The sequence below is a fragment of the Agelaius phoeniceus genome, chromosome 4 (genome assembly GCF_051311805.1).
Source record: "Agelaius phoeniceus isolate bAgePho1 chromosome 4, bAgePho1.hap1, whole genome shotgun sequence".
In the NCBI taxonomy this organism is placed as follows: Eukaryota; Metazoa; Chordata; class Aves; order Passeriformes; family Icteridae; genus Agelaius; species Agelaius phoeniceus.
In genome coordinates, this window is record NC_135268.1 from 21,509,742 (window position 1) to 21,523,356 (window position 13,615).

Sequence of the window (13,615 nt, forward strand, 5' to 3'; positions counted from 1 at the left end):
TTGTACAAAAATGCTGCAGATTGGCAGATATTTTTACTTTTTTGGCGTGAATGTTTTTTGTCATGCTGCTTGGCGGAAAGAAACTGACATACAAATGAAAAAGTGGCTGCATTTCAGTTGTAAATTAAATTATATTTGCACAAAGTTATAGATTTTATGGATATTCTTTCATGTGGCTCAGTCTATTTGTATTAACATGATTAATAAGGTTGTTTACCTGTAAAAGTGTGAAGAGGTTTTGGTTTTGCTGATTCAGCATTAGGGAAAAAAATTGGATATGAATATTTTATCCCTGATGATAGTGAGAGTTAATAGGACAATATTAAACTTCTGAACGTATGGTTACAAACAAACTAAACCCCACCCTGACTACAGAAGGTTTTCATCAAATGAGTAAGTGCAGTGGGGTCTTGTAGAGAATTTGCAATGCTGAAAAAAAGGGGGGTTAAGGAAGCACTCTTGGCTAATAAGGTTGTTGAAGAAAAACAAAAAGTATAATAAAAAAAATTGGTGTTTGTTTCCACATCAGTAGATACATCTGCAACATTGGGGGAACTAATCCAAAGAATGAGTCTCGAAATGCCAGTTTAAGATATCTGAGAATAGTAATGGAATAGCAGAGAATAGGAAATCCCTTGCAGCAGCTACTCATTCTAAGTATGAGACTGATATGGAAATGGTTGAACTGCTAACTCTTGCCTGTTATCAATTGCTTTGATCTTTGTGGCTGAATGTCAGATTGAAATGGACAACTGCTTTTTGTTTGTTGGGTTTTTTTTTTTAAAGTTCTTTTAATTTGAGTTTGTTACTGGTTAAATTAGCAGAAAATGTTCTGGAAAATAGATTTGCTTGGAGCATGAATGAATGTAATAAAGGAGGAAGAGCAGAAGAGGCTTCCTCAGATTTTAATCAGACCTCAGAAGTCTGCTAGAAGAGTCATGCTTGTGAATAAGGATGATCTGTTTTGTGTAGTTAACTCAATTTCCAAAAACCTTTCACCAGAGCCCTTCATCAAAGGCTTTTAAAAATATGATGATGAGTAGAAGAGTCTTCTCTTGGATTAATGGCAGATCAGGAGTACAGTACAAAAGACATAAGTAGTCATTTATTAAAGGAAGAATTATACTTCTAGAAGGTCCAGAACAATCAGAATTAAAATGGAGTTTGAAAGGTTGCAGAAAGATTTACATCATTTACTAAATGATGTAAAGATGAAAGACAGTTGAGATTCAATGTCAGCAGACGCAATGGAGAAGAAGGGGAAGAACAAGCCTATTTTTCCAGATGAGGAAAGAGCTTTCAGACATGGTGCACAGTTCCTTGAAGAGACCTCCTTTATTTCAGTACTGACTAAAATATATATATATATTTTTTTTTTTTTAAGGTACTTACAGTTTAGCATTTATTCTTAGTAGAATCCTGATTACCTGGTTCAAATGAAGGACACAGTCCAAGGGTGGAGGAAGGCTTTGGTCAGAGATGCAGAATGTGCTGTGTCAGGAGGAAGATATTTGCTATCTTCAAAAAGAGATGACAGTAGTTACAAAATAAGCATGTGGTTTTATGAAACAATGGAAGTCATGGAGGAGATAAATAGGAAATAGAGCTAACTTGTCTTAAGGAAACAGGAACAATGGCATTGTTCCACAAGAGGTTGAGAACCAGAGGAAGGTTAGGGGGTTTTGTTTCACTTGTTTTCTCTACATGAATGTAGAATTTACTTAGGGATATCTCCAAAGGAGACACTGTACTGTATATGTGAATTCTGGCCATAAGGGGAGAATTGGTGGATTGATTATATTGGGAAAAATGCATTCATATCTTTTGTTATGCTCTTGGCTGCTATTCATGGTTTCTGCAGGTTAGATATATCTTGGTTTTCACCTGGTACAATCATTCAGTTTTCATGTTCTGCAGTTTATTAGTCAAGCTTCATACTTATAAACTTAATGCTTTTTATTATCACTCAGAAAGAGAGAAAATTTCAACTGGAGTTAAACAGAAAATCCAAAATTATTTGCTTAATCTGTATTTCAGAGTAAATGGAATTTGGCTCCCTATTAAGAAAACATTGTTAATTTAGCTTTGTATTCATAAATGTCTGACATCAAGGTAGCATAGCCTATATAGTCTCTTTGAGTGTTACCTTCACAGTTGAATATCAATTGAATTCCAGTATTTAAATGGATGTAACTGCCCTAATTCACCCAGTAAAATATTTATTGACATGTTCCATGTAACTGAACTTAGAATATATTATAGTATTGCATAGGTCTTTTTTTAGGATTAATCACCATTATGTCTCATAAGAAGATCAGATCCTGTGTTCCCCAAATTCCATTTCATTTCCTGATCAAGAAATGAAATGGAGTTGTTCCTTTAGAAGTGTCATTTCAATACTGGAGCTCTGTGGAAAGAAGATGTATAAAATGATGTCTTTTTCTGATATGATCAAGGTTTACAAAGCTGATTAAGGATTTTATTTATTTGTGTTTTTCCTAATGGAAAGATAACTTGGAGTGAGACTCTGCATGTGCTGGGTCTAGATGGTCATGGGAGATTGCTCTGAGCTGTTGTGTTATGCTTTAATGGGAATTTCTGGAGCATGGACTAGCTCTCACCCTTGTTCTGGGCTTCAGCAACAGGTGGTGGGGCAGTGTGACATGAGAAGCAGGCGAGTTTAGTGTGACCATTGCCTGCAGCCAGCAGGGATGCTCCTCGGGAGAGGTGTTGGGACTCCAGCCAAGACTAACTGGTCTGGCAAGGCACCAAAACAGCAGATGAGCCACAGGAACAAAATCCATGTGCCTTGCACATGTGAAGAAATGCAGCCAGCCAAATAATTTCTCTCTTGGTGTGATTGAAAGGGATTGATACAAGAGATATGAAGTGATGCTGTAGGTAGAGCTAGAGAAGGCACAGAAGGGGATGAGTTACACTGAGTATGTGAGATGCCATGGTGTACTTACAGCAGAGACCAGACTAGTGACTTGGTTTTGACACATGAAAGAAATGATGCAGACTTGGTCTCTCTGCTCATGTTAGGGTCTTTAAGACTTTCATTAAAACAAGAGTAATGATAAACAGTGCAAGTACTCGTGATCTGACTGAAAACTCATTTCTGAAAACACTGTAATGTCCAGCAGTCTACTCGTGTAAGCTCAAATAGGTAGATGCTCTTCCTTTTGTAAAACATGCTAACACAAGTGGTGTCTCAGTTTGGAGAAAGATAGTAGCGCTCGTCTGAAAATTTCATCTAAGATCCACAAAACTACTTGTTCCTTTTTTGATGTCAGGTGGTATAAAGTGAACCATAGAAGTTATCCACAATCCCTATCTAGACTTACATGCTGTTCACAGGAAAATACTAATAATGTCCATATTAAACCTTGTGTTTTTTCTGAATGTTCCAGACAGTTATCCAGAAATTTATGAATTTTTCTATGTAGATCTGCTGCATAACTGAGAGGAAGTTTCAACTGTTGTGGCATTTGTGTACCTTTCTGGACCTGACACTCAGTTTTAAATTTCTTAATTTTGTTTGTTCCAGCATTATTTTCTTAAGACACTATATCCTAAGTAATTGTTGATTTTTGCAGTGCCCTAAGTTGGTAAACAATCCATTTAGCATCTGAAATTCAGCACATTTATCAAATGAGTTTTATCATATTCTAATTTTATGGTGTTTCTTTAGAAACATATTCTGTTTAGTATCAGAGGAAAAGCAGTAAATTTATCTCCCAGAATACTTGGTTAGTTCTGTTTATAGCACTTTGATTACAGTAAGCACAATATGCCTCTGTGTTCCAAATTATGAAGAGGCATAAAGTAAGTTTTCAAATTTGAAATGATTATTCTTTTTGGCACTTAGGCATAACCTGCTGCAGCTGTCTTCACACACAGCACAATTTCTCATCTTGTGACCTGATCTGAGCAGAAACAGATTTGCTACTATGTTTAGCATTTTCCCAAATGAGCAGAATTAAACTGAAAAAAGAAAATACTGGCACTGAGACGTAGCTATTGCTGTCATAGCTAGCAACTGAAAATAAGTAAAAAGGTGATAATTTGAAGAATATTCTAACCATAAATGTATGTAGTAATAACAGGAGATCCATAATGAACTTGCACCTAAATCATGGATTTTTTCTAAGTATCACAGGATATAAGTGAAGAAAATGATGGCTACCTTTTTGCACACAGCTACTTTCACATTTTTATGAAATACACTTGGAATTTAGTCTGAAAAACTTTTTTTGATTATCTATATTTAATAAAGTAGTTTGAAGATGTACTGTTTACAGATTATGCTGTCTAACAGTTTTCTTTAACAATGAGTTGTTAACTGAGTTTTTATCAAGCATTTCTAGAGTCATGGACATCCTTACTACAATTGAGAGCAGAATTCTCGTCCTGTTTTTCATAGTAAAATAATGAACAGCATTCATAAAAACAATGAGAATAATAAAGACAATGTAATATGTAGTATATATAATTTATTAAGCTCTGCAAAATGGCCTCAAAGCTGCAGTGGTACAGGTATTTTATGAAAACATGCCTAGAGCTTAGATTGAATTATTTGGACTAATAATTTCATAGCATTCATGTTCTTACTGGACTAGTAGCCTTGATAAAATATTGCAGAAAGATTTGGAGAAATCTTATCTTTCATTTTGCAGAAAGATAAGGGATCAAAGTGGCAAAGGGTATTGCTTTAGTAAATAGAAAAAGTAAATGTCACCTAGCAGACTTTTATATCTGTGGACATTTTATTGATTTTAATTGGCTTCTGAACTCAACTTTACTTATATGACAGTCTGTTCTTTTACACTCCACAAATATTGTAAGGGCTGAAAAAAGTGGGAGACATATTTGGCAAATGTGATCATGCCCACACTATAATTGGGCTTATTTTCTAAACACAGGAATACACGAGTCAGGTGTCAACTGGAATGTGGAGATAGCTAAGAGGCTGACTCTCACAGCCCCAGAGTATTCAAAGTGTATTTAGAAAGCCCTACATTATGAGGGAAATGTTTTTTTCCAGGTTAGTAAAATTTAGTGCAGATTTAGAATACAATGAGTGCATGCTCTCCTAAAAGCAGGCCATCCTTTCCAACTTATTTCCTCTTTAATATCTGTTGCTGTGGCAATTCATTAGGAGGCAATATTGGGGTTTTGGGAGGTTTGGGTTTGGGCTTTTTTTTTTGTTGTTTTTTGTACTATAAATCCCCATCAGACTGTATCTGCTATTTCTCATTTACTTTGAGAAGCTTTTCTCAAAAAAATTGTTTGGTCTTTCCACAGCAGCTTTGCCCTGTATTATAGTTTCTCAGCAGATAATGGAGCATTTCAGACCTCCTCAGGAGTAGAGATGATCCATTCCTGAATTCACACCATCAGATATACATTGCTGTTTACCCACAGATTAATGAAGAACACAGCATTCCACCAGTTTTTGCTGCCCTGCACACCTCTCCGTAACATGCAATTTCTTTAATACCATTCATGCAGTCCTCCACTGAAATAGTTTGGTTCTTGCATGAGAAAAGGATTTTCTGTGCCTCTTCTCCTGTCATAGCTTTCAGTAGTTACTTTCTGGAGGGACTATATTCAGTGTTTTGGCAACAGTTTTTTCCACAACATTTTTTATTCTGTTAGTGCTACATTCAGACAGGTGTCTGGGACACTGAAATTGCCCAAACCTTTTTGCAGTCAACTGCTTGACAATGTGTTTTCTTTCTTTTATTCATGCTCTTGCATTTGAAGAAAGATTGATGCCTCTGCAGATACTGTGCAGCAAAATGAGATTATAACATCCTAATTCTACTCTGCATTCAACCACAAACAGCTCTCTGCTGCACCAAGATAGCAGGGTTCTATTGTGCGTAGTGATGACTTGGGGAGATGAGCACCATCACTCCTTCCTCTTTCTTTCCCTTGCTTTGTGTACCCAGCATGATGCCATATTTGATGGAATATTCCTTGGATCAGTTGGCTGTCTTGGCTGTGTCCCCTCCCAACTGCCACCCTGTTGTGGTTCGTTTTGCGTTTGTTCTGTTCACCCCCACTGTTCATGTTGAAAGGTCCTGCCCAAACCCAGTTAACTGTCAATCCCCAAACCCCTCCCCAGTTTCTATGGTTATCAAATGTATCTTTTTGTTCTCCACCCCCGGTTGCCTGCCTGTCACTCGGCACCCCTGCCTCCTTTTCCAGAAGCTTCTGGGCAGGGTGTCGGGTGATTGGCTCAGGGACCAGGGCCCCTCCCTTAGTTGTACATGATTGGTTTTATTGTTGTGTCAATCCCCAATGTATCCTTCCCTTCCCTCTCCTGATTTGTTACCCCTCACCCCTCCCATCTCCTTTAAAACCCGAGGTTTTCCATACCTCGGGGCTCTCAGCTCGCTGCTCCCAGCCCTTATCCCCTGGTTCCATTGGGAGTGTTTGGTCTCTCGGGACCCAATAAACCCGATCATACTAGGAGACTGAGAGACGCCTCTTCATCCTGCGGCTCGGAGTTTCAGCGGCCACCGTCCTGAGGGCAGTTTAGTGCCTTAGGCGCGATACCCGGCTTCGTGTTGGGGAAGCGCCCCTTCGGCTGGAGGCGGGCTGGTCATTCTAGCCTGGGCGTGTTTCCACCGGCCACACCGCTCCACCACCCCCCTCTCCTCACTGCAGTGGCAGTACAAGAAGCAGAAAAGGCCTCGATGCTGCATAAGTGCTGCTTGCCAAAAGTAAAATAAAATCTGTATTATCAACACTGCTTCCAGAACAAATCCAACCTGTAGTGCCATAAGAGCTGCTGTGAAGGAAGTTAACTCTACCTCAGCCAAAATCATTGCAGAGTCCAAACCTGAGAGTCTCAACTATCCCAGAAATTGCAGGGTGCTCTTTTACAAGGCTGCAGTGGCCTGTGCAAGAGTTGATAATGAGGGCGTTGATTTCCAAACACCTTGTCCTGCTGGAAGGGTTAATCTGTGTTTTACTGAAATGAGGCAATGCAAGGGAAAAACCTTAGCCTTCATGCTTTTCTCCAAGCTCTAAGGATAGTTATGGTCTAAATTTTATGAGACACTTGTTGCATAGAATGTGGCAGTTAAGTGCCTGGAGAACTGTGCCAAGCAGGAGAGGTCTATTCCTTGCATGCCAAGGAAGATCCAGCTGGGTGCTCGACTGCTTTTTGCCGGGAGAGATGCACTGTGGGTTTTAAGTCATAGGAAGCTCTCTGAGGCAGAATCTTTCTTCAAACTCTCACGAGTCCAAGGGAGTTCTGCTTTGCCTCTTAGATAAAACCTACTGCCAAAGCTCACTGCAAAAACCTTTCCTGCTGTGGTCGAGGCACGACGTTACACGCCTCATTGCTGTATTTGTTTGTGCATGCTTTCCAGAAGATGTTTTTGTAATAGTCTTGGCTATGGGACGTTGATGTTTTTCTTTTTCCACTGTGTATTGTACTATTTTATTCTAAGTTAAAAAGGAGAAATTCAAAAGGTAGCAACAGTGTAAAACTGCGCTGACAAAAAGAACTCAGAACAATGTAACAAAACTTTGAGGTACCATAGCGAATGCCGTATTGTTTTAAAACCATTTTGTTAAATAAAGACCTTGCTTTGATAAAATAATTGTTGCTGATACTTAAAACCATATTTTTTATAAGCAGATATTTTTGCTAACAGTAATGTTAAATGTGTACCGATAGCACATCCAGTGCTGCAGGCTGCATTCTGGGATGCACTAAAATTTTATTTTCAGCTAATGTGCCTAAACATCAATCTGCCAGTAGACAGTAAAATGCTTCAATAGCATATAATAAAGAAAACTTCCATGAGTTTTTCCCTAGCGGAGATAGTGTGAGTTCTGGCTTTTTTATAAATTTGGATCTTTCAGAAAATCTGTACTAGTACTGAAGTAGTGTGCAAGTGGCCAGAAATGGTGTAACACTTTCTCTTGCAGTTATTTAACATATTTAGAATATTGATGTGTATGTGTCTTGTTTCTTCTTCCATTTCTGTTAGAGCAGATGATGAGCAATAAAATTATTTTTAAATAATATAATTATTATCTTTTATGTGAGGAAAATGGGATCACACTACTTTTTTTGTCCTGTATTTCTGTGTTGATTTGGATTTACAAACACATTAGCAATGGCAAGTGCAAGTTTATAACCTTTCAAACCTCTGAACTCAACACAATATAAATAATTCCTGCACTCTTAGACTGCTATTAGCTGATAACTAGAGGTCCAGTTTTTTTTATTTTCAGAATAAGCGTTGTGAATATACCACCAGATTGCTGAAAGTTTTCTTGTCATATGGCTGGTGGTTTTCTGGGGTTTTTTTTGGGTTTTTTTTGGTTTTATCTTTCAATAATAGTACTCCAAATTAGTAAACTTCCCATGTTTCCATTAAGTGTTTCCACACTAGAAGGATGTAAAAATAGAATTCTTCTGTTACAGTTGCATAACCAGCTAGTTGGCTGGTTCGTTTACTAGGTTTTCACTTTTCAACAGTTCAGTCTATTAATTTGAATTTCTCCTCTGAGATGTTTATCAGAACAACACAGAGCTTGATATTTCTTCTTCAAATATGATGTTGAGACTTATGTTCGTATGATGAACTCACAAGTTTTCCTGTGGACAGTTTGCAGCCTGCCTCCTGGACATGTGTTTGGGTACAGTTTTAGCTATTAGGGTTACTTTCATGCAGGTCAGATTCAGCTGTAGTAGTTATTTCACTAAGTGGTAACTAAATTCTTTCCTCCCCCAGCTAATACCAGAACTGCAGCTGTTTTAACTGATGTGGGACAAAAGGTGTATGGATGGGGAGTGTGCTTTCCTTTTCCTGTGCGTGTCTGTTGTGCTTTTTTCATCTCTCCAAGATCAAGAGCTTTGCAATAATGCTCTAAATTGATAGTTCTCTAATGTTGTTTTGTATGATTAAAATTACAACATTTCATAGCTGTTTCTCAAATGAAAAGGAATGACCTGATAGGATCTTCAGTAAAAAGAGTTGAAAGATTCAGAAAACAATGAAATGGACTTCTGTGCAGGGAGCTATTCAAATTTCTATGCAATGTTTTTGGATACATTAATTTCTTTATGCAGCAACTTAGGAAATGGTATCGAAAATACCACACATGACAAAGAGAAATGGAGTTTCATTATTTGAATGTAATTATCTCACACTATGTGGAACAGCGTTTTCTTGTCATGAGCAAAGTAGAAGCGTTAAGCCTATTATAACATCTCTTTTGATGTTTTTCTAGGATGGAATAAAAGATGAGTGCTCAGTGCTGAAGCTGCAGCTGAAGGAGAGAGATGAGCTCATAGCCCGGCTTCGTGAGGAGCTGGTAAGCAGGAGGAGCAATGCGGGGGCTGTCCTGGGTTTTCTGGGTGTTTTTGGGTTCATTTCCCTGATAATGTCAATCCAAGACCAGATAATAAAGAAATACAGTTTCACACCTGCTACGGAATTACTAGCCTAAGGCTATGTTAATCATTCAGATAAACACTGATAACATTGACTGTACTTTTCTAGGGACTTGTCAGCCTCTGAAGTGGCTACTGTCTAGGTTCACTGCTTGTAAAAGTTTCTTTGAAGACAGTGTGTTGACAGTTGTCTGATCAGAGGCAGATAAGCACAGCACTGTATGCATGTGCCAGAAATCTTGAAGGGCCATGCACATGCCTGATAAATTGTCAGTATTTCTCCCATGGGATGCTTTTCACATCTATGAGATTCTTCAGTAGAAAAGGAAATAATTTTTTTTTTTTTTCTCCATAATAGATGTCTTTGCATAAGGTAATAAATATTCTTACACTTGCTGAACCTTTACTTAGCATATGAGCTACTAATGCTGGGCTACTGCTGCTTTAAAGATTGACAAAATACATTCCAGTGACTGAAGCAAAATACACGATTCAGCAATTACAAAATACTAAACACGTGAAAATGCGTTTTATTATTTTGCTAAGGCTGTGGTAACAGAATTTAAAGATTCCTGTTTGGATGGAATGTGGTTAAAGCATGGATATCTTCAGTATTTTCAAATAAACTAGAGGGAGTTTCCACCTCCTCTCTCACTGCAGAGAAATCCTGTAGGGCACCACCTTCAGGAGGACATTCAGCACATACATTCCTTCCATGAAAGCTGCAGCTGTGTGGGCACCTAAGATTTTGTTTCATCACCCTTTGGGACAAGGGATTGTTTCCCTAATTAGATCTTAATTTGCTGATCTACCTCAGGGGATTTTTGTGCCTTTCTGTCTTTTGTCTCTCATCCCTAGCTCAGAACTTGAACAGAATTAATTCAGGTCTAGCTATTACTGCATTTTTTTATACTCACTAAAAGCAGGAGTACACTTTTATGCCAAATAACTTGAGTTTCAAGTTGCATGGGAAAAATGTAATCCTGCCCAAGAGTGAAAGATTTCTTTGCTATATTTACATCTGCAAAATAAATACACATCATCAATATTCTTTGTGTTGTATTTGGCTGCATTAAGAAATGATGTATTGTGTAATTATTATGTAAAATTAAATAACAAAATGGGACATAGGGTGTATCAAACTCCTCCACAGTCCTGGAGCATTAATTTTGTATCAGTCTAGTTCGGAACATATGCTATTTAACTGGTGGACAATTCTGTCAGTGTAAAATTACCCGGTATTGATACAGGGAGCTGTAGCTGGTTTGCTGTTAACTGTTGTCAAAATTCATCTGTGTATACATCATTTGACAAAAAGACCCCCAGGGAACTGTCATAATAGACAAAAAATACAACTTCCCAGGGCCTTGAAATAAGGATTTCTATATGACTGAAAGTACCATGGATTTAATCCATTATTAATTGACTTCAGTTTTGATGCTTTAAGACTTGTAAAGAAGTGCAGGTGGGATTCCTGAGACCATGTTTAGTTGTTTGAAATTAAGCTTGGAAAGGACTTCATAGATCTGATTTACTCCTAATTGAACTGACTAAAGCCAGGCTGGGAGTTGAACATGACAGAAGCTATTATAGTTTATGAAACCTAAAAAAAAAGGAAGTGGAAACGCCATAGGAAAAGAAGTATTTGGTTTTTGTGGTGTGGTTGTGGGTTGTTGGTTGGGGTTTTTTTTGGGTGCCTTTTTTTTTTATTTGGTTTGGTTTTTTTGTGTTGTTGTTGTCGTTTTGAGTTGTCTAAGTACAGTCATAGGTGTACTTCTAAAATCTCTACTGCATCTTCTGCAATACTGCATATTCAGTGCCCTTTTTCTGGAGGTGCCCTGGGTCCTTCCCATGGCACTTGATGAAGTTGGCTCCTGATTGTCAGAGATGCTCTTAGGAACTTTTTTCAGTGTGCTCTTGAGGGAAAGTAAGCTGTCTTTCAGAGCTGTTCAAAATTAATTAAATCTGTAATGATTGCCAGGAAATTCTGATAATGTTTTCCTAGCTTGCATAAAACTCACAAAAATTGATGTGAAACATGCTTTAATATTCTGCAAATGCTGCATTTACTTAGGTGTTTGTGAGACTGTAAACATTTGGAAAGTGAATGTTTAGAAAAGACTGTTTAAGAGCAGTCATTTGTGGCTAATGAAACTGCACATATTTTCACATAGTTGCAATTTATTGCAAACATAGCACTTAATAGAAAACGAAAGCTTTTGTTCTTGTGTCTTGGGGCAGCCCATGTTCCATTTGTCACTCTGAATATGGAAAGATAAAATTTTTAAATGCAACTTGACTGTCTTGAAAGCATGGCATCCTGATGCTAATTCAGAAATAGCACATAAAAATTTATTTGAGTAGGAGTCAGTTTTGTGCTTTTTGAGAAGTACATTAAAATCTGTACTTCCAGCATTCAAGTTGAATGTTTGCATGTGTATGTAAAACGCTTGCTTAGTTGGTTTTACTGCAAAGCTCTTCAACTAACCCAAAGTGAACTTAAGGTAATTTTGGCTGTGTGGGAGCTTTTGCTTCTTGCTTTCCTCTAGATTTGCTAGACTTTTCTAGTAGTTTTCCCCTCTGATTTTTTTTTCTTAAATTTTAAATACTTCTAAAAAAGCATTCCTACCTCATTTGAGTGCATTATGAAGGAGCTGAACTGAGGAAAATGTCAGTGGAGTGTGAGCTGATGAAGCTTCAGAACTGGCAATTGTTACATAGCTTTTTAAGGGGGAAAAGGCTAAATTCTAGAGAAATGAAAATAGGGGTTTAGATGCTCAGCTGCAGTACCCACGTAGAAGGGATAAAATACAAGGAGCCATCACCTACCTCCTAATAAACAAAGAAGAACGTTAGTCTCTTGCAGATTTTTGTTTGTTCTCTTATTTAATGATTATTAGAGAAATAAAGATAAGTAGGTAGGGAAGTGGAATTAGTACCTCCATGCTTCCATTATCTCTTGAAAAATGCTTGCTTCAGAAATGTCAGGTACCCAAACCTGCTCTGAAGACCTGGAAATGGTAAACCTCAGCAGGAATTGAAAATTTGGGTTCAAATCACCACTTTTCTCAAAACTGTACTCATTTGTGAAAATATTATCCATGGAATCAAATTAGGCATATCCATTCTGCAGGGAATGTGCTCTGCTTTTTTCTTCTTATTTTCCCCCTAAAACAACCAAAATAAATAAACATCTTAGTTTTCTTTGGGCATGAGGATGTTTGAAACCTCAGCTGTCTCATACCCAGGTCTGCCTGCAACTGTATCTTTTCATATATTTTCCCAAATCGATCTTTTTCTGCTGCAGTGTGAGCACTTAGAGTGACTTTAGGCAGAAAATATTTTCATGCTATATTGGCAAAAATAACTGACTGCTGTTTACAGTAACATTTATTCTATTGCTGTCATTGGTACAGCAACATTCATGGTGAAAAATGAGAGTTAACACCATTATCCTTTCAACCTTGATTCCCTGTGTGACTTAAGTCGTGTGTTGTGCCACCAAAATGAAAAATGTAGTGAGGCCGTTGGAGTTGATTTTGAGTGGAACTGGAGGCAAAGTTAGGTCAGGAAATTAATCCCCCTTATAGCCCAGCTGTTGGGAATATTTTTCTGCCATGGAGGTAGCTCTTTATCAAATGTTAGACTTCCTACATTCATGGAATAGCAAGGTACTGTGCTACCTAAGTGGGCTTTACCTCAAGCTGCACAAGTTACTGCTTTCAGGCTATACTCTGGAGTTGGCTACACAAAACAAAGCTGCTCTATTTTTATTTTTTAAACTTTTTTTTCTCATATTTTCCAGTCATAAATAAGCTCTACCTCCCTGCCCAAAACGTAGGTTAAATGATGTGAGAGGGCATGGGACTTGTGCTGTGGTTTGGGGGAAGGGGGTTGGTGGGTGATGGTTTTGGCGAGGAGCGACTTTTTTGTAGTTGTTGCTTAGTTGGTGTATCCTAAATACAGTGTGTTCCTGGAGGGCAAGAGTGATGGCAAGCTTACCTGTTTTCTGTAGCTTGATTTCAATAATGGGCAATTAGCCAGTTGCTCAATTTTTGAAGTATGGTGAGGATGGAGTACTAGTTACTCAGCTTTGAAGGGTAACAGAAAACCTTAGATGCATTTGAATCCTGCTGATGAATGATCTATGAAAGACACTTAGGTTAAGTATAAAAATCACTTCAAAAT

At 37.8% G+C, this 13,615-nt stretch overlaps 1 protein-coding gene across 6 annotated transcripts in view; it reads left to right on the top strand.

Annotated features, from left to right (window-relative positions):
* CCSER1 (coiled-coil serine rich protein 1) overlaps positions 1-13,615 on the top strand; it is a 613,616-nt gene that overhangs the window by 328,117 nt on the left and 271,884 nt on the right. For 5 of the 6 annotated variants that reach the window (XM_077177070.1, XM_054633357.2, XM_077177073.1 and 2 more), the window contains exon 8: positions 9,265-9,348. The exons of the other annotated variant lie outside the window; for it this stretch is intronic. In XM_077177070.1, the coding sequence (XP_077033185.1) occupies positions 9,265-9,348 (84 nt within the window). The remainder of the gene's footprint in view (positions 1-9,264; positions 9,349-13,615) is intronic. 6 annotated transcript variants of the gene reach the window in all.